The sequence below is a fragment of the Phalaenopsis equestris genome, unplaced genomic scaffold (assembly GCF_001263595.1).
Source record: "Phalaenopsis equestris unplaced genomic scaffold, ASM126359v1 Scaffold000255, whole genome shotgun sequence".
Taxonomy (NCBI): Eukaryota; Viridiplantae; Streptophyta; class Magnoliopsida; order Asparagales; family Orchidaceae; genus Phalaenopsis; species Phalaenopsis equestris.
The window spans coordinates 938,229-958,870 of NW_018164697.1; the positions used below are offsets into that span (position 1 = coordinate 938,229).

At 33.9% G+C, this 20,642-nt stretch overlaps 1 protein-coding gene across 1 annotated transcript; it reads left to right on the forward strand.

The window, feature by feature from the left end:
* Window positions 1–232: 232 nt before the first annotated feature.
* Window positions 233–19,967, forward strand: LOC110024352 (diacylglycerol kinase 4-like; the record flags this gene model as incomplete). Its single annotated transcript, XM_020724264.1, is given in 10 exon segments — window positions 233–702; window positions 8,689–8,811; window positions 9,587–9,724; window positions 9,806–9,891; window positions 10,935–11,022; window positions 16,280–16,355; window positions 17,028–17,110; window positions 17,859–17,929; window positions 19,654–19,731; window positions 19,880–19,967. Coding segments are annotated over 10 exon segments (1,227 nt in total), but the record flags the coding sequence as incomplete, so codon positions are not given.
* Between the last annotated feature and the right edge of the window lie 675 nt (window positions 19,968–20,642).

Here is a 20,642-nt window from a genome sequence, read left to right on the forward strand (position 1 = left end):
TATGTCGTTAATATTGGAGTTAATACGCTTAATAACCCCACAAAATTCTTGAATGATAGGAAAAAATATGAGCGCCGAATCTTATAATATATTTGTGCGTTATTGATAGGTCCCAAATAACTGAATTTTTAGAAGTTTATTATAACTCTAATAACATCTCAATAATCTTCTAATAAGTTTTTATATATCATCTGTTTGGGCGCTCATTTTTTTTTTATGGGTACCTAAATATTTTTCCATAAACTTGGGTGGTATTCTCCCATTCTCAAATTCTGTGCTGAGACCTCCAGCGCCAAAGTCGCCGGGATGTCGCGATTCTTCATGAGCGACCCGGATGAGCTACTGATCGACGGCGTGAATGGGGGGAGGCAGGCGGGTGTTTCAACGAGGGCGTCGATAGTAGAGACTTTCAAGGGGTACGGGATCGTGGCCGGGCTGCGGGTTGACTGGGATGATCTTCGGCGGCGGATCTTGATTCCCGGACGGCTGCGTGCGGCTATGGTGGAGGCAATGCGGAGCAAGGATCCGGTGGCCAGCGCTAGGGCTGCTGCGGAGGCCGTGAAGGGGGTTTCTTCGTCTGGGAGCGGGTGGATTGATGTGTGCCCGGAAGCACCCATCGTGGTATTTGTTAACTCGCGTAGCGGAGGGCGGCTAGGGCCCATTGTCAAAGGTCGCCTTCTTGAATTGATTGGGGAGGATCAGGTTGTGCTTTTTTTCGTAGATTGATTGATTGTTTTGTCTGTGTTTGGGGCATGTTTGATTTCATATAATGCGGATTGAAGAAGGATTTTCCTGGAACTTCTGACTTTCATTTTTCGCCCAATTATTTTGACTTGTATGATAATCTCATGCTTAACGGGACTGTAATTTGGTAGGAATGAAGCTCTATTGTGGAGCAAGGTGAAACAATTTCTTCGTAAATGTATTGAGTGGATCAAGGTTTGTGAAAGCCATGCTCTTGGGAATACATATTATGTTTTTCTTTTTTATTTCATCGAGCGGCCAGACACAGCTTGTATGAGTTGAAGTTTTGTGGTTAATTTGGAGATCTTTTGATGATTTGAGGGAAGTGTATAGGGACGAAACCAAGTTATCTCCAAGTTGGGAAATTGCGCCCCTTGAATTTTGCAATTTCTCTATAAAAACAGTAGAATTTTTATTTTTATTTTTTATAGTTTAGGCAATTTTATAATACTTCCCCCCACTCCCCCACTTCACCCCCGTATTTACTTACAAGGTGTGTGCCAATAACCTTTTAGCGTTAAACAAAAAGCTAGCATTTCTCATGTATAACCAAAGGCTAATAAAGTGGGGAGTAGTTTTAGTTCTTGAAGAATGAACAAATGAGTACAGATTTTAGTAACAACTTTCAATGACAGCCCGGATGTGAAAATTGGAGGGTTGCGTTAGGTAGTTGATAGCTAGCGTAAAATTTGTCGAAATAAAATCATGTCATGAATTCTTTTGAACATTGTGCAAGTGCTAGGTTGTCCCCTGGATGCAGCGTGCTTTATGACCTGAATATAGTAAAAAGTGTGCAAGGATCGCTACACCGACGCTCGGGTGTAGTGTTAAATAAGCACGGGTTCCTACATTATGAACGGATGCGAGTAAAGAAGTTAGTCCATGAAACTAATGAAACTAATATTAGGATAAGATATTGGAATATATGTACTGTCAATTGTAAATTAATGGAATTAGTTGATGTTATGATGCATTGAAACATTAATATCTTATGTATTCAATAAACTAAATGGGTTGGTGAAAAGACTAAGTAGATTGATAATTTAGGTTTTAAACTTTGGTATTCTTGTAAGAGTCGCACTAAAAATGGTGTAGATGTAATTATATATAAGAGTTTGAAAGATATGTTGTAAAAATTAATATAGTTGGAAATAGAATCATAACCCTTAAAACTATTATTGATAATAAGATTTTTTAATATTATAAGTGTCTATGCTCCTCAAATAGATCTAGATATAGGGTCTAACGATAAATTCTTGAATGGCATAGAAGATTTAATACAAATTATACCTCTTGAAAAAAGAATTTTTATTAGAGGTGATTTAAATGAACATGTCGGGAGAGTGGTAAAAGATTTCAGAAATATTCTTGGTGGCCACGATTTTGGAGTGACTAATGAAGAAGGTATAGTCATTTTAGATTTTGATTTAGCGTCTGATTTTGTTATTACTAATACTTTATTCAAGAAAAGAGATGAGCATTTTATTACTTATAAGAATGAATCTAATAAAATATAAATTGATTATTTTCTTATGAGAAGAAGAGTTTGTCAAAATTGTAAAGATTGTAAGGTCATTCCAAGTGAGCATTTAAGTACCCAACATCGATTATTAGTTCTAAATTTTAAGATGAAAAGTTGTAAAATAAAAAATACTATGACTCTTCATCGTACAATTAGATGGGAGAACATAAAAAACACAAATAAAATTATTTTTATGAGTAAAATTCAAGATTTCAAAATTTTGGATGTTCATGAAGGAGCAAATGTTGTGTGGGATAAAATAACAAACACTATTAAACAAGTAACAAAATAAATACTTGGAGAATCAAAAGAAAAAGTTTCTATAAATAAAAATAGTTGGTGGTGGAATAATAATGTGCAAGAAAAGTTAAAATATAAAAAGATATGTTATAAAAAACAATTTAAATGTAAAAGTGAAAAAAAAATGTCAAACGACCACAATTTGTGACGCTGAAAATTCTGCTTTTAATGATATTTATAGCATATTAGATACTAAGGAGGGTGAAAAAATATGTATAAACTAGCCAAACAAAGGGAAAAAAAAAGTAAAAATTTAACTAAAGTAAAGTATATTAAATATGAAAATCAAAAAGTGTTTTTCTTAGAAAAGATGTTCAAAATAAGTGGGTGAGTTATTTTGATAATTTTTTTAATTGAGTTTCTGAAAATATGATCTACCTTAGTGATCTTAATATCGTTAATAATAATAAAGCATTTCATTTTTGCTGTCGCATTAGTAAAAAAGAAGTTGAGGAGGCTTTAAAGAAAACCAAGCGCGGAAAGGCTGTAGGACTTGATGATATCCCAATTGAAGTGTGGAAATTTTTAGGAGATTTAGGAGTTTCTTGGCTTACTAAACTCTTTAATGTTATTTTAAAAACTAAAAAGATGCTAGAGGAATGGAGGAAGGTATTTTGGTCCCCATTTTTTAAGAATTAGCGTAAAATTTGTCGAAATAAAATCATGTCATGAATTCTTTTGAACATTGTGCAAGTGCTAGGTTGTCCCCTGGATGCAGCGTGCTTTATGACCTGAATATAGTAAAAAGTGTGCAAGGATCGCTACACCGACGCTCGGGTGTAGTGTTAAATAAGCACGGGTTCCTACATTATGAACGGATGCGAGTAAAGAAGTTAGTCCATGAAACTAATGAAACTAATATTAGGATAAGATATTGGAATATATGTACTGTCAATTGTAAATTAATGGAATTAGTTGATGTTATGATGCATTGAAACATTAATATCTTATGTATTCAATAAACTAAATGGGTTGGTGAAAAGACTAAGTAGATTGATAATTTAGGTTTTAAACTTTGGTATTCTTGTAAGAGTCGCACTAAAAATGGTGTAGATGTAATTATATATAAGAGTTTGAAAGATATGTTGTAAAAATTAATATAGTTGGAAATAGAATCATAACCCTTAAAACTATTATTGATAATAAGATTTTTTAATATTATAAGTGTCTATGCTCCTCAAATAGATCTAGATATAGGGTCTAACGATAAATTCTTGAATGGCATAGAAGATTTAATACAAATTATACCTCTTGAAAAAAGAATTTTTATTAGAGGTGATTTAAATGAACATGTCGGGAGAGTGGTAAAAGATTTCAGAAATATTCTTGGTGGCCACGATTTTGGAGTGACTAATGAAGAAGGTATAGTCATTTTAGATTTTGATTTAGCGTCTGATTTTGTTATTACTAATACTTTATTCAAGAAAAGAGATGAGCATTTTATTACTTATAAGAATGAATCTAATAAAATATAAATTGATTATTTTCTTATGAGAAGAAGAGTTTGTCAAAATTGTAAAGATTGTAAGGTCATTCCAAGTGAGCATTTAAGTACCCAACATCGATTATTAGTTCTAAATTTTAAGATGAAAAGTTGTAAAATAAAAAATACTATGACTCTTCATCGTACAATTAGATGGGAGAACTTAAAAGACAAATAAAATTATTACACAAATAAAATTATTTTTATGAGTAAAATTCAAGATTTCAAAATTTTGGATGTTCATGAAGAAGCAAATGTTGTGTGGGATAAAATAACAAACACTATTAAACAAGTAACAAAATAAATACTTGGAGAATCAAAAGAAAAAGTTTCTATAAATAAAAATAGTTGGTGGTGGAATAATAATGTGCAAGAAAAGTTAAAATATAAAAAGATATGTTATAAAAAACAATTTAAATGTAAAAGTGAAAAAAAAATGTCAAACGACCACAATTTGTGACGCTGAAAATTCTGCTTTTAATGATATTTATAGCATATTAGATACTAAGGAGGGTGAAAAAATATGTATAAACTAGCCAAACAAAGGGAAAAAAAAGTAAAAATTTAACTAAAGTAAAGTATATTAAATATGAAAATCAAAAAGTGTTTTTCTTAGAAAAGATGTTCAAAATAAGTGGGTGAGTTATTTTGATAATTTTTTTAATAGAGTTTCTGAAAATATGATCTACCTTAGTGATCTTAATATCGTTAATAATAATAAAGCATTTCATTTTTGCTGTCGCATTAGTAAAAAAGAAGTTGAGGAGGCTTTAAAGAAAACCAAGCGCGGAAAGGCTGTAGGACTTATTGAAGTGTGGAAATTAGTGTGGAAATTTTTAGGAGATTTAGGAGTTTCTTGGCTTACTAAACTCTTTAATGTTATTTTAAAAACTAAAAAGATGCTAGAGGAATGGAGGAAGGTATTTTGGTCCCCATTTTTTAAGAATAAGGGGATGCACAAGAGCGTGCAAATTATAGAGGAATTAAGTTGATGTGTGATACTTCAAAATTATGGGAGATGGTAATTGAACATAGGTTAAGACATATTACAAAGATTTCTCATAATCAATTTAGATTTATGCCGAGCAAGTCTACTATGGAAGCCATACATTGATCGGGAGGTTTAATGGAGAAGTTCAGAGATAATAAGGAGGATCTAGATTTGCTTTTTATTGATTTAGAAAAAACTTACGATAAGGTGCCAAGAGATATCCTTTGGAGAGTTCTTGAGAAGAAAGGTGTTGATATGACTTATATTCAAGTCATTAAAGATATGTATACTAGAGCCGTTACTTGTGTTCCAACTGAAAGAGGATTGACCAATTATTTTCTTATTTATGTTGGATTACATCAGGGATCGACTTTAAGCCCATATCTTTTTCCTTTAGTTATTTATGGTCTTACTGGACATTTACAAGAGGATGTATCTTGGTGTGTGCTTTTTGCTGATGATATCCTTCTCGTGGATAAGATTAGAGAAAAAATTCAGGAAAAACTTGAATTATGGAGGCCTACATTGGAATCTAAAGGCCTTTATTTGAGTAGAACTAAAACTGAATACATGGAATGAAATTTTAGTAATAGTAGCTCTAGTGACAGAAGTGTAACTTTGGGTGATCAAATTATTAAAAGATTGAACGATTTAGATATCTTGAGTCTGTTGTTCAAAGCGGGGTGATCAAATTATTAAAAGATGTGAACGATTTAGATATCTCGGGTCTGTTGTTCAAAGCGATGGTGATATAGATGGGGATGTTAATAGTAGAATTCAAATTGGTTGGTTGAAGTGGAGGGATGCTTAAGGCCTTTTGTGTGATAGAAAAGTATCACTTATACTGAAAGGAAACTTTTATAAGATGGTTGTGAGACCTTTAATGCTCTATAACACTAAATGTTTTCCTTTAAAAGAGAAGCGTAATACTAAGTTAAGTATTGTCGAGATGAGAATGATTAGATGGATGAGTGGTTTTACACTTAGAAACAAAATGGGAAATGAATATCTTTGTGATAGGGTTGGTGTAGCTCCAGTGACGGACAAAATTAGAGAGTCGTCTTATACGGTTTGGTCACATTGAACTTCGACCATCTGATAATCCAATTAGGAGAATAGATGTTTTAGATTCGACTTTTATTAAGAAAGGCAGAGGTAGACCTAGGAAGATTTGGACTTATTATATAAAAAATGATCTTAATTTATTAGAACTAAATGAAAATATGACACTGAATAGAAAGCAATAGAGAAAAAGGATTCATGTAGCCGACCCCACGTAGTGAGATTAAGACTTTTTTGTTGTTGTTGTTGTTATTGTTTCAGTGAAAGCCTAGAGAACTCGTGCACATACAAAAAGTGGAGAGAAGCATGTACAAACTCTTGAACTTCCAACATTCTGAGCTAGCGTTGCTACATTGTTGAAATATTTTGACGTATGAGCAAAGTTCTAGCAGCTATATTTACATGAGAAACATTGTTTTATGGAGCATTGGAGGTTTTGACACAATATAGTTGATGGCATCTAATAATGTGACTATTTTGTTGTTGGAGTTAAGTATGCTCTAGAATTGAGAAAGAATTTAATATTCTTTAGTGCTGTCAATATTGTAGGATATAGTTTTCCTTAGTGATACTAGTGGCTTTCATATTGATAAAGATTCTTTGGTCGTTCTAAAGGTAAAATGTGTTGGACTCTCTGCTATAGAGTGGAATATCAAGTTTTGATGTTTTAGATTTAATTGTTTTAGTGAAACTTCACAATTTGGAGAATCAAAGATAAGTTAGCTTCCAAGTTGGAGAAAATATTCTATAATAAATAGATGCATGAGATAAGAGTGTACTCTTGGTGATGAAATATTAGCCTTATATTTTACAATTTACTTTAGTGTCTTATCATACTCTTTTGAGTTATGAAGCATGAACAAGGACACGAGGACACAGACACGACGCGAAATGAGACGGGAATATGACATAATTAAAAAAATTTAGGACACGACAAGTCATAGGCACGTTTTAATTTTAATTAATTATTAGTATAAAAATATTTTTTTTATTATTCTTTATTACAAAATAACATGACACAAATTATGCAAGAATAAATTTTAACTTCATAGATTTAATTTATATTATAAAATTTCATGCTTGTGGAAATTAATTTTTAAATCAGATAAAATGTGTTACAAAAAGTTCATCCAACTGATCTACTAAAATTTAAAAAATTCTATGATTACAAAGAGTGAATTATTATTGCTCGGTTTCGACGAATATTGGACGCATCTTCAATGCTCGATTTTGACAAATGTTAGAAGAAACTTTATTATGACGAGAGATGGGGTTGTGACTATGAGGTATAATTAAGTTTGTACGTATATTTATAATTTTCTAGTTCATGTGTTTCATTTTCTCGAAATAGTGTTAAACTCACGTCTGATGAAGTGTTGAGGTGTGTCACAGACGTGTTCGTGCCTGAAAAAAATTCAGACATATATTTTGTGGTGTCGAAGAAATGTTGGGGTGTCTGGGCAAGTGTTGGTGCCCGATACATGTCCGACACGGGTACGACACATTTTTAGAAGTGTCAGTGCTACATAGCTTTTGAGATTTAGAGTTTAGAGTGCTTAACTTGGAGAGACGTCATAAAAGAGATCCGTGTTTTTTCATAATATTGAATCAAGAGAGATATTGCTGGTTCTTAATTCAAAATTATGCATGAATCATATCATTGAGGTATGTTTCGAAGTAAAAGCTTGAAAATGAGTTCGGCGATTTGTATGTATTTATTCTCTCGATGTTCATGCATGAATCACATGATAAGAAATGCATCAAACTTCTTGTGTGAAAACTTGGAAATGAGTTTTGCTGATTTTGTACAACTTAGACAACTTTGCATTAGGTTAGTGGTTATGTAAGTTGATATATAGAAGCTTATTTTGCATTAATTACAAACCAAGCTTGAGTGTTTTGTGGAGTTGAGAAGAATTGAAAGGAGAGATAAGAGGGTAAAAGAGGAGAAAGAGAGAGAAGGAAAGCACAAGAAATTCATTCTAGAAATTCAAAGTATTATCTCAACTATTTGATAACGCCTGTTTGAGGAACTATTTGGAGTGCTAATTTTCTACTTTTGTTTAATATTTTTTTTCATTCTTAACTTCATAAAATTTTTCTCTTATCTCGCGAGACTTGGACCTTTTTTTCCTTCTTTTTTTTTTTTAAGCGAGCATGCGCTAGGCTTTAAGTGGGTTGGTGATCGTCTTTTGATTGCACAGTAAGCAAGATCATGGTTTATTTAAACACACAAACTTTTGTATTTTTTTTTTTTTTTGCAGTATTTGATGTCTTTTATACCTAACTTGTGGTTTATCATATACCTAATTCTAAGTTGACGCTTTCCTAGTACAAAGTTGGGCATGCTCTTTTTCTGACATTATATAAGGCTTATATTCGTTTATTTCCAAGAAAGAAAATAAAAAAATCATGCATGAAAACACACAATTGCTAGAATTTTTATTGTTTTACAACATCTGAACCATCATCGTTTGTATATTGTCCATATGCATACTTACAAAATTTCTCTTGTGATTTGAGGAAACTAGGGAATATTTAAATGATTTTGCTCTACTCAAAATGAAGTTTGGCTCCTTGATGCAGGTTTTTGACCTTGCAGAGATGAAGCCTTCTGATTTTGTTCAATATGGTTTAGCCTGCTTGGAGAAATTGGCTGAGCTTGATTACTGTTGTGCGAGGTCCACTCGAGAAAATATGAGAGTTATGGTATGTTGCTAATTTTGATTGGTGGTTATTTTTTGTTTATGCTTTGCCTGTTGAAATGCTTTTTCCTCTTTTAATTAATTATATTTCAGATATTTATATTTTTAATGTCCGCAAGGCAATGTGTGGTTTCATTATTTCAAGATTTTTAGATTTACTTTGATATGAGTGCAATGCAATTTTTTTATATAATACTAACCAAAATTGTATCTAAGATCCCTTCACATTTTTTTTATAGCATTGTGCTTTCTTATGTTCCAATGTTCCACCATTTTTCTTGTTAAATCAAAAGTAAATAAATAATTATCATACATTTAAATTTGATATGATGGCCATCTTAAATTACGGGCACAGCTTAAAAAATATGACAGATTAAACCTTCATTTGTTATTGGCAGAATCATCATCAGGTAAATAGTTAATGCTTGTATTCTCGGGGTCTGGCTTATTATCCGGGCCTTTATTTCTTTTTTGGTATAATATCTTTCTTTTTAACTGCGATGACAGCTCAAATTTTTTTGATGGGGCATTTACATACATACCACCCAATTCCAATGTATTTACATATCTAACACCTATGCTTTGCTTTTTTACGTTTATACTGCCCTAATCTTTCATGTCATGTCAAAAAAAGAACTATTATAACTTTTACAAAGTGAAATACTCTTTTTCATACATAGGTAAGATGGTATATTTTTAAAAATTCAAGTTTAGGTGTTAGATTTGTAAATACATAAAAATTGAGTGGTAAGTTAATCTTCCTTTTTTTTTCTATCCAGGTTGCTGGTGGCGATGGTACAGTAGGATGGGTACTGGGAAGCCTTGGTGAGTTGTATGCTCAGTGTAGAGAACCAATCCCCCCGATTGGAATCATTCCACTTGGTACTGGCAATGATCTTTCCAGATGCTTTGGTTGGGTATAGAATTGTCGTTTTTATTTATGCCCTGTTAAATCACCGATATAAATTGTTGTTTCAAATATTTAGCAACTTTTGTAGGGTGGATCATTTCCTTTTGCATGGAAGTCTTCAGTGAAACGCTGTCTCTTTAGGGCTGCCACAGGCTCAATATCTCATCTCGATAGGTAACATTTTCTTTAAAGTGAAATCTACATCTTTCATATAATGATTATAGAAGAGTAAAGCGCAAAAAATAGTCCCCTTACTATTTTCATGAGGTCATTTTAGACTAGAGTCTATAAAAGTGTCAATTTAATTCCTAGACATTGTAAATTTAGGCGGAAATAGTCCACAACTATTTCAGCCCCAATTTAAGTAGTCAAGGGACTAATTTGACACTTTTATAAACTCTAGGACTAAAATAACCTGATATAAACAACCAGGGTGCTATTTTGGCAATGAAATAATTGTTATTTTTTTACTTTTCATTACTGTATATTGATTGCACACAATAAGGTAATCGGAAAAATAAGCTCATGCCTCTATTCTTTTTGAATCGCATTTTCTCTTTCATCTCCAAGCCCTATTACGCTTTCAGTGGGTTTTGTAGATATTATTTACATAAAACATCACTCATTAGCTGATCCTATCATCTGCCATTTGCAATCAACAATTGAGAATGTTCATTTGTTCATGTTGGTCTATTTTTTTGAGGAGTTTGAATCATTATTGTCTCTTGGCGGGTCAGAGAATGCTGCAGGAGCCATTACTTGTGAACTCGGTCATCTAAAAACAAACTATTGTAACTAAGGATGATGCTAGATGATGTATATTTGCAGAGAATCTGGAAATTGTTTAATTGTCTGATTAACTTCTGAACTTTTGATGCTAGCCATGCTTTTAAAGTAGAACTCTCAAAATTATTTTTAAATAATAAAATCTGCACTGGATGTTATTGATGGTTAAATCTTGGTCTCATATGCAGAATATTCAACCCAAAAGATTATGTTAAAATTGGCTTTCTGATCATGATCAACAATGGTTTTGTACACTAATAACAATATCAAAAGCGCAAAATCAGTGGCTTTAGATTCCATGATTTTTTCTACTTTGATTGAACTGCATACCAAAATAAACTCTCGTTGCTTTATGCAAATTTCAAACATTTTGAAGATCTTAGTGTGAAATTAAACCAATTGACGCTCCAGAAATTGTAATTTCATTGCAGTTGGCACGTTGTTGTCTCTTTGCTGGATGGAGAAGTAACTGATATTCCACATTCTCTCAGGCACACGGGGGAACACATTTTTACTCAGGTTTTCTGTATTTCTGCTTGTGTTTGGTTAACATTTCCATTTGGTTTCCATATTTATTACGTCCATTTTCTTGGATACTATATTAAGTGTACTCTCTCTCTCTCTCTCTGTGCGTGCGTCTAGATATATATATATATATATATATGTGTATGTATGTATGTATGTATGTATGTATGCGCAGGCGCGTGTGTGTCGTGTTCCCCGACTTATTGGTTGACATCTACAAAGTCAGTTGTAGGACCCCTACCTCTGGCAACGATGCCTTATGGAGATTGATACTCGAGTGGTTAGGCACATTAGGGGTGGCTGGGGGCTTGTCTAATAGAATTTGGCCATTCCTTTTACTATATAATATATATATATATATATATATATATATTTATGAGAAAGCCCATAGGCTAAAATATTAAAAAGAAATAAGGATACATGTAGATTGTGTGGAAGAGCTCAAGCATGACACCCTTCCCCCACAATAACCATCACATATAAATGGTTCCAAAAAAAGAGAAAATACAGAAAATTACAAGAGACCGAAACACATAGTTTCAGGTAGCTAGAAAGCGACCCGATTTTGTCCTGCCTCTGCCTCTAGTTCTAGAAATGAAGTCAACTAATGGATTGGTAAGATGAGTGTCATTGTCAGTAGTAACCAATGTATTGTCCAATAAGTTCCTGAGCTCGAGTCGGCCTCCATTCTTCATCTTCCTCCTGAAGTAGACCGGTCATTTCTCATCCGAAGACCGACTCGCCTTATCAGTGGATTGGTCTAAAGTATGTCAGACATGTGTAGGATGTTGAACATTAGAAATAATTGCTTGTTGTACCAGCTGATCTTTGATTGAATCAAAGGAGCACTCTCGTGTGTCTTGACATGTAAGTGAGCATTTTCAATAACAGTGAGTGATGTAAGCACTTTTGGATCTCTACTTGTAGTATGGTGTTCTTCATCAGGAACTGCGATGTTGGGTAGAGGATCGATTTGCACATTTTCAGCAGGGATGGTAGGTGGCTGACATTTAGCTATGTTGTTCAAAACTTGTCCTGTGGTAGCTTTCTCTCCAGATGGAACAGATATGTCCAAAGTAGTGGGATTAGATCCATCCTTATTCACTTGATCTTTAAATTTCAAATTAGGATAAAACTTATGACATTTATCAACTGTATGCCCAAATATCTTACAATTAGAACAATATAGCGGTCTATGCTTTATGACGATTTGTTGTCAATATCCATTATGAGTTGTGCCCAACCAGACTTCAGTAACATCAGGTAAAGTAATATCTCTTTCCACAAGTATTTTGGCCACAGAAGGTCTGGTTATGTTGAAAGTCGGTAGATCTAGTTTCATAGGGTCCCCAAGTATTGCCCCAATAGAGTAAAAAACCTGATGATGAAAAAAGTACAGCTTGAGTCCTGGTAGACTGAACCATACCGGTACACCATACTGGTACAGTAGGAGATTCATGATTGTGGTCAAAATCAGGTGACCACTTGAGTAGCTTTATTGATTTACCAGCAATGCTAAAATATTTTTTTGGAGAAAATCCGAGTGTAGTTTCAACCACGGTTAAATCAATACATGTCCCTCATCCATGAGTCCCACTTTCCATTTTCCTGCTAATTTCATATCATCAAAACTTTTTCTGATAACTTCCATAGGTGGGTGCCCCCACTGAAATTTTTCAATGAGAGCAAACTTGAATTTGTCAGTCAGGGTTGATATTTCTAACTCCGAGAAAAAGAGTGATGTTTTCCCACTTTTTCTGCTTGCATTCTTAATAAATGGGCAGTCACCTATACTATCACGATATTCCTTATAACTTGAGGGGAAGAAAACCGCCGTCTCCACCCGAGAATTACCCACCACGTGGGCAAATGAGGCTTTGTTATGTTCAACGGCTTTGTTATGTTCACCTGAAGAAGAAGGAAGCTCCATCACAACAATTAGAATCGGTCATAAGGCAGGAATGACGAGCCGAAAACGGTATGGGCGAAGCCGCAGAATGCCGCGCAGAAGACAGGAACAGAAGAAGACGTGTGAAACGTGTGAACTTGTCCGCTTCGAAATCGAACAGAAATGATGCAACATATGCGAACTCTGTCGGCTTCAAATGTCACAGATGCGAGCCGCAGTCGACGTCAAAACAGCGCGAGCCGACGACGATGCCGGAGAAGAAATGTGAGGAAAGGAAATGATCTTATGCAATTAGAGTTGCTAGGGTTCGACATGGGTCGAAACCCTAGCAGAGCCGAGCGTGGGAGACGACATCATCGTGTGTGTGTGTGTGAGTGTGTGCGTCATCGTGTGTGTGTGTGTGTGTGTGTGTGTGCGCGCGCGTGTGTATTTGTGACAGAAAATTGGTAACGTCCTTTTGCAATTCTTATCACATTATCTTTTTCTCTTCTCTTGACACGCACACATTTGTTTTTGAAATACTCCTGCTGTACAAAGATTTAATAGCCTGAACAATAAATTGTCACTCCAAACTGAGTTTCTCGCTAAAGAGCCCTTGGAATAGATTTGCTCGTCAGAGTGACAAGAACAGGAGCTGAATAGAGTTTTTCTTTTATTGTTTCAAAGCCATGTTGCTGCTCGCTTTCCCTATCGAAGGTCTTTTATTTTAAGCAGTCTGTAATTGACGCCTAGAGTGAATTGAAACCACTAATAAAAGGGCAGTGGAAGTTAGCTTAACCAGGAAAACTTTGCATGCCAGTCAGCATGGTTGGAGTTGGCTATAATTAAATAGCTTCCATATTCATTGGACTGGTATCAGTTCTTTGAGTTGTGGTAAAGAATCTCAGAGATTGGATCTTATCAGCAGCAAATTCACATTTGTTGATATTGAGAAATAGTTTAGTGGAGAATATAGATTTCAGGTGATGCACATAACATGACAACAAGTTGCAGAAAATGAAAATGTTGTTGAATTTTGAAATGCAAAATTTATTTAAAATATTTTTTTGACTTCATTCATCATTCATATGTCTGTGCTCGGAGACGCCCGAAAAGGCATAGTGCGTCGCTTATGAAGAGCTTCATGAGTCTTAAGAGCAAGTCTTTTACCCGTCACTTGCTATGATGAGTATTTGATGATATTACTTAGGGGTGTCAAATCGGGTTCATTGGTTGGGTTTGGTTCTGACCCGAATATTAAACATGTCAAAAGTCTAACCTGAACAAAACCCGTCTTTAACCTGTAGATCTGAACCCGACATGTATAACCCATTTAACATAGGGAATAACAACTCTTCAAGTCCAAATCAGGTCAAATTTGAGTAAATATCGAGTTGGCTTGTCAATTTTCAAGTCAATTTAATATTGTTGGGTCAATTTCGGATCATTTTTGTGTTGGCGGGTCAACCCAAACCAGATCCAAAAATTAGATAGGTTTAAGATTGTCAACCTAAAATTGAATTTTTTGAGTTGATTTGGCATTTTGGGTTAATTTTTAGCACCCCTATTATCACTGTATAAGTTTAACTTGGAGAAAATTGTGGCACTATCTAGTTTATCAAGCATATCTTTTTGTCAAGGTATTACAAATCAATATTTTAACTGTAGTTGGAATAGATATCTTGCTTAATATTTATTCAGGCATGCATTGTAGTGATGTCCTAAAGCAAAAAAATATTTAAGATTTGGACCTGTTGTGCACAATATCTCGCACTAGTCCTTACTTGGGATGTGCCTAGACATCAGACATATATGTAGAGGTGATTCCTTGTTGGGATTAAAGAGGGCTCCCTTTATTGGGTGATGCAGTCTAGTTGTTGGTCTCATTGTGTACTTCTTGAAAATTTCATCGAAATGTAATCAATTGGTAGGTCCTATGGAGTGCAGCCTAGCCTTATGTGCAAGTTAATGACCGAAGAGAGACCACACAATGTTCATTTCTAATTTTTTAGGAGCAGCATCTTCAAATCCTTTGACATAACGAGCTTTTGATTGTTGGTTATTTTCATTGAGGTAATTGCAAGCGCTGCGTCAATATAAATCTTCCATATAAGCATTTGACAGAACAATGCCTTTAAGTGCATTTCTGATAATGAAGTTGGTTGTTCTCAATCAAATGGTAAGAAGTGGCCTCACAAAAGTTGTTTCTTTTGGTTCCAGCTGTAAACATTTTTCATCCCTTGTGCTGGTGAGACTGCATTAATTGGATCCTAATTGCTTGGACCACTCCTTTGAGTTTACACACCGCACATTTAACTTGGTTGTTGGGTGTTATCTCTATATGTACAAACGTTGCTTCATTAGATTGCTCCCCACCTAGGAAATCTTCAACATTAATGGTTAAGTCAATTTTTTACATTATAATCATTTTGTCCGCATTCTTGGTACTTTTTTGAAGTTGCAAATTACCTTGCAAAGCATTGTGTATATCAGATTCTGAATCTGAGCATGCAGTCCTCCAATGAGGAAATCGGTCCTCTTCGGAGCAGTGATATTTTAGAAACATTATTTGATTGAGTCATTAGGTTCAATGTTGAACCTGCTTTACTGTGTTGCACCTATTGCTGGTATAGTTCCACGGGCGTGGTGCTGGTTAAAGATTGCTGTGTATTCTGACATTTTGATATCCATTCCTTCTCAGCGATAAACCTTTGAAAGCCAGTGATTAGCGATTCTAACTTTTGTGTGAGAGATGATTTAGATATTTCCCAAACCAGAGGAAGAAGGAAAACTGAATTTTGTTTTGGAAATGCAAAAGAGTATTATTTTCTGACATTGTAAAGCTGAAGTAATAACATATGGTCCACCACACAAACCATCACTCGTTAATGTTGCCTTCAATTGGGTTCTTCATTTCAAAACCAAAATACTTCGGAAGTTGAACTTAGACAAATGGCTCTGTACTCATCCAGATTCCTTAAAATCGAATGTTGATGGTTTTTGTCAAACATTTTTCTGGTGATGGTGGTTATGGTGACTTGGTTTGTGATTTTAGGTGGATTCATTGCTTGCTTTAGGACTTGCATCTATTCATTTATCTTAGGGCCCTCATGATCTTTGTGGAATTTGACTCCTTTCTATTTATGAACATGATCAATAATGAAGGTCCCTTTCCTGAGCCTTCATCATAGCCTTAGATAGCTAAGCAATCTTCATCCATCTATCAACTGCACGAACATACTTGCCATGACCAAACTTCTCAAAATTCACCTTTTTTTTTAGTTTTGAAACAAAGTCTCTAAATTTCTGTCTTAAATTTCCTTTTGCATTTAGCTCCTTAATGGCAATAATGATATTCTCCAGGAATGGGTTGATGAGGGAGCGTGGCCTGCTAAAATTATTTGCCTTGAAGGAGTCTTCTTTAATTACTTCAGCATAGGTATGTCTTTGAGTTTATGATGGATGTCCACACACAAATGTTCTAGCATTTTATTAAGTTTCAACGTCCGCTAAATTACATGATATATTATATATGCATATGGGGGAGGAAAAAAAATATATGTATGTAGATGAAGAATTGTTAATCTTTTAAGATAATTTAACTAAAAAGGTAAATTATAACTTGAAAAGTTAAATCAAACCTAATGTGGGTTAAATAGCATGTTACATTAAAAAATTGAAATAGAAATTCCCGGAGTCCAGAAATAGATTTACAAAAGAAGAACAAATATGCTTTTTCAAGTAATAGAAAAAAAGAAAAAAAACAAAAAGATGTTAAAGGTACAAAATAATCGTTACAATGAAGATAAAACTTTATGTATGTATATGTATATGTATATGTACATGTGCATAATACATGTTTATGTATACATCTATTTGTATGTATTTTTATGTGTGTGTGCGTGTGTGTTTATGTTATTCCATACTTTTTGGGCATCATTATCCCAAGTGCTTCAATCTAGATGGCATTTTTAAAATTTTTACATTTGCTGAAACAACGTTGAAAATGAGCATGGAATATGGTGCTCTGCACTTTTATAGAAAGGAAGAATGAGCAATTTAGTTTCATGTCTTACTTTCATGTCTTTGTGATAGAAGTGTCTAAATGTAGGAATGGATGCTCAAATTGCCTATGGTTTTCATCATTTTCGAGAAGAAAAACCACACCTTGCACAAGGTCCCATTTCTAATAAGGTATGGAATCATACCTCAATTCTTAATAACGCTCTTTCCTCTGTCAAATATTTGTCTGCAAGGACATGGATTTGAGGAAGTAGTGGTAGTTAATTGGAAGTGTAAAATATTTACCAATATTTAGCAGTTCCATTTTTCCTTTGGCTTTTTAACAACGTTCATAGCAATAGTTTTATCTTTATTGTAATTATTATTTTGTATCTTTAACATCTTTTGGTTTTTTTTTTTTTGCTATTACTTAAAAAAGCATATTTGTTCAGCTTAATAAACTATTTTCTCTCTTCATTTCATTAGCTAGTCTCCTTTTGTTAATCTATTTCTGAACTCCGGGAATTTCTATTCCAATCTCTTAATGTAACATGCTATTTAGCCCACATTAGGTTTGATTCAACTTTTCAAGTTCTAATTTACCTTTTTAATTAATTTATCTTAATAGATTAACAATTCTTCATCTAACGGAGTTCTACTTCTTGTATTGAACCAACAATTAGTCAATCACTTTAAAATCTTTGCAAAAGAATTGTTCTTTTCTTCTAACCATTCTCATCTTGTAATTTTATGTGATTTGAGAATTGATGTTCATGGATTTTTTCTGGCTTTGAACTTGATGACTGTATTTCATTGAATACTCCAATCACAATGCCATTTAATTATAAGATGAATTTTCAAATGTTTAATATCAATTTTTTTGTGGCTACGGCATCTTACTGTTCAGTGAATAATGTAGCTAACCATTTTCTCTTCGCAGTTGATCTACACCGGATACAGCTGTGCTCAAGGATGGTTTCTTGCACCTTGTATGGGTGACCCAACCTTAAGGTAAGTTGCATGTGCAAAGAAAATTCTTTTTTTTTTCTTAAACACTTTAGCTGTTTTGATTTTCTGTGTGCATACTTCATGGAATAGTTTATTCAGACCGAAAAAAATAAGTTATGAAAAAACACTAATGCATTTCATATTTTGGACATATTTTTGTACTATCAAGGTATATGTACTCAAGCATGATTCTTAGAGATGCTTTTGGGAAACTGATTATTGAGAAGTTCTTTTTCCATCACCGACGACTTGTCTTAGGTTGGATGGTTTGAGAAGCTTCAACAAGCTTTATTAATATAAGAGAGTTTGTTATTGTTGAATTTAGGAGGAACTTTCTTGGAGGAAAAATTCTAATTTTCTCATTGAACTAATACAAGCAACTAACAAATATATACACTTTAGACTAACTCTCATATAATTGGAGAAAATTCAAATCATCATGATAAGAAAGAAAGAAATAAAAATGCAGTAATCAATAATTAAGAAAGAATAATTTCTCCCTCTCAAATGTATATCAATAGTCATTCAAGTTGAAATTTCAAGAGAGAGATTGGATCTTAAATTAGACTCTACCTTGAGATGTTGACTTCTTTTGAGGTCTTTATCATTTGATTTAATGCCTCCGGTGGACGAAATTCATATTTTCAATTATTTATATTTTTATTACGAGAGAACACTTTCGATTAAGGCTAATCTATAAGCTCTATGGAAATATTTCTAAGTGGCAACAATTTTGGGCAAGAAAGACAACACTATTGGCTCAAAATGTATCATTAGATGAGCGATAACAATTTTGATCAAGATCTTATAATTTCATTATTTTAGGTTGTAAAAAACTTTAGTCTTCTTATTGATAAAACTTGAATGAATGATTTTTATTAGCAATTATGAGTTGTATTTTCTTAGGGGGCCTCACAGGCCTTCAAAATCAGCTTATTAAAAATGCCAATTTTAAGCCGACCTAAACCAAGTGAGTACGTTGTGCTTTATCATGTACACTTTATAGCTTACTACCTATCAGCTTAGCCATTGGGGAAATGTCTAGGTTTGGTCCTTCATCTGAGCTTTGTCGTAAAGGTGCACATCTCAGGCATGCCCGCATAGTTCGAAGGGAGAAATGTTCAACAATTGACGTGAATATTTCTGAGAAATTTGAAAATCAATAAATGTCACACTCCATGATTACTTCTAGCAGACATAAGGTATAATAGTGATGGGTAGGATTCAGTTGAATGAATCTATCATCATCCACCTTTTACATTCAACCATTTCATGTGAATTAAGTGCCAACTGGATGAGCAGTGCACTAATTCAGCTACAGTAATATTAAAATAAAACTTATATGTATATATTTCATGAGGTGCAATAAAATGGGTAGAAAAACTGGATTATATTTCCTTTTACCTTTTCAAAATTTTGAATATCACAATGCAGAATTCTTGTTACATTCTTTAAGCTTCTGAGGGGCTGGAGTATAAATGCTATGCTGCTATGATCATTTTTTTATGATATATGTACATTTTTAATGCAAAGTGTACTTTTGTGCCTCTTGTAAAACTTTGGCAACATAACTTCTAATAATATACTTGATGTGAAATTACATGTACTAGGTTTAATAGCCAAGTTGGCACATAATCATGTTCAGCTCTAAATCTGTGGTACAAAAAGATATTATTCTCCATATGCAGCTATTTTCCCATTTTTATTTATAGATTACATCAATGCAGGGGGCTGAATAACATTCTGAGACTTCACATAAAAAAGATCAATAGCTCTGACTGGGAATATATTTGTGTTCCATCAAGGCAAGCCCCTAAACTCTTCACCTGATTTAAAAAAAAAGGATACGCTATTCTTCTTCAACTTCATCACTGCTTTCATTTTGGACATGTTTTACTTCTCTTCTTCGTTATTTCTTTTTTAGTGAATCTAATAGTATTCTTTTCCATGCAGCGTTAGAGCAATAGTAGCTCTAAACCTCCACACATACGGAAGTGGAAGGAATCCATGGGGTACTCCAAAACCTGAGTACCTTGCGAAGGTTTGCTTCCTCTTTTTTTTTGTAGGTGCTGTGGGGTTGGATGTGTGGTATTCATCAATGCTCCGAATTTTTAATATTTTTCAAATCATTCGAGCTAAGTTGGAATTGAACACAAACATGCTATTTATGAGCTATCTCGAACACAGAAATTATTGCATCAGGACACGTGACTTAAATTTGCGTCAGGTGTCCAATTAAAATTGGCCACAGCAAAATGTGGACCCCACTGAAATATACTGGTTGGTTGTTTTTTAAAAGTGTAGGACCCATCCTAACACATTACCCATTTTAGTTGTACACCGAACACAAATTTGTGTCAAGTGTCCCGATACAATATTTTTTCCTCGAACACAAGCTTCTACAACAACAACAACAATAACAACAACAACAAAGCTTAATCCCACTACCGTTGGGTCGGCTACATGAATCATTTTTCTCCATTGCGTCCTATTTAGTGCCATATTTTCATTTAGTTCTAGTAAATTAAGATCATTTTTAATACAATAAGCCCAAGTCTTCCTAGGTCTACCTCTGCCTTTCTTAACACAAGCCGAATCTAAAACATCTACTCTCCTAATCGGATCATTAGATGGTCGAAGTTTAATGTGACCAAACCATCTAAGACGACTTTCTCTAATTTTGTCCGTCATAGGAGCTACACCAACCCTATCACGG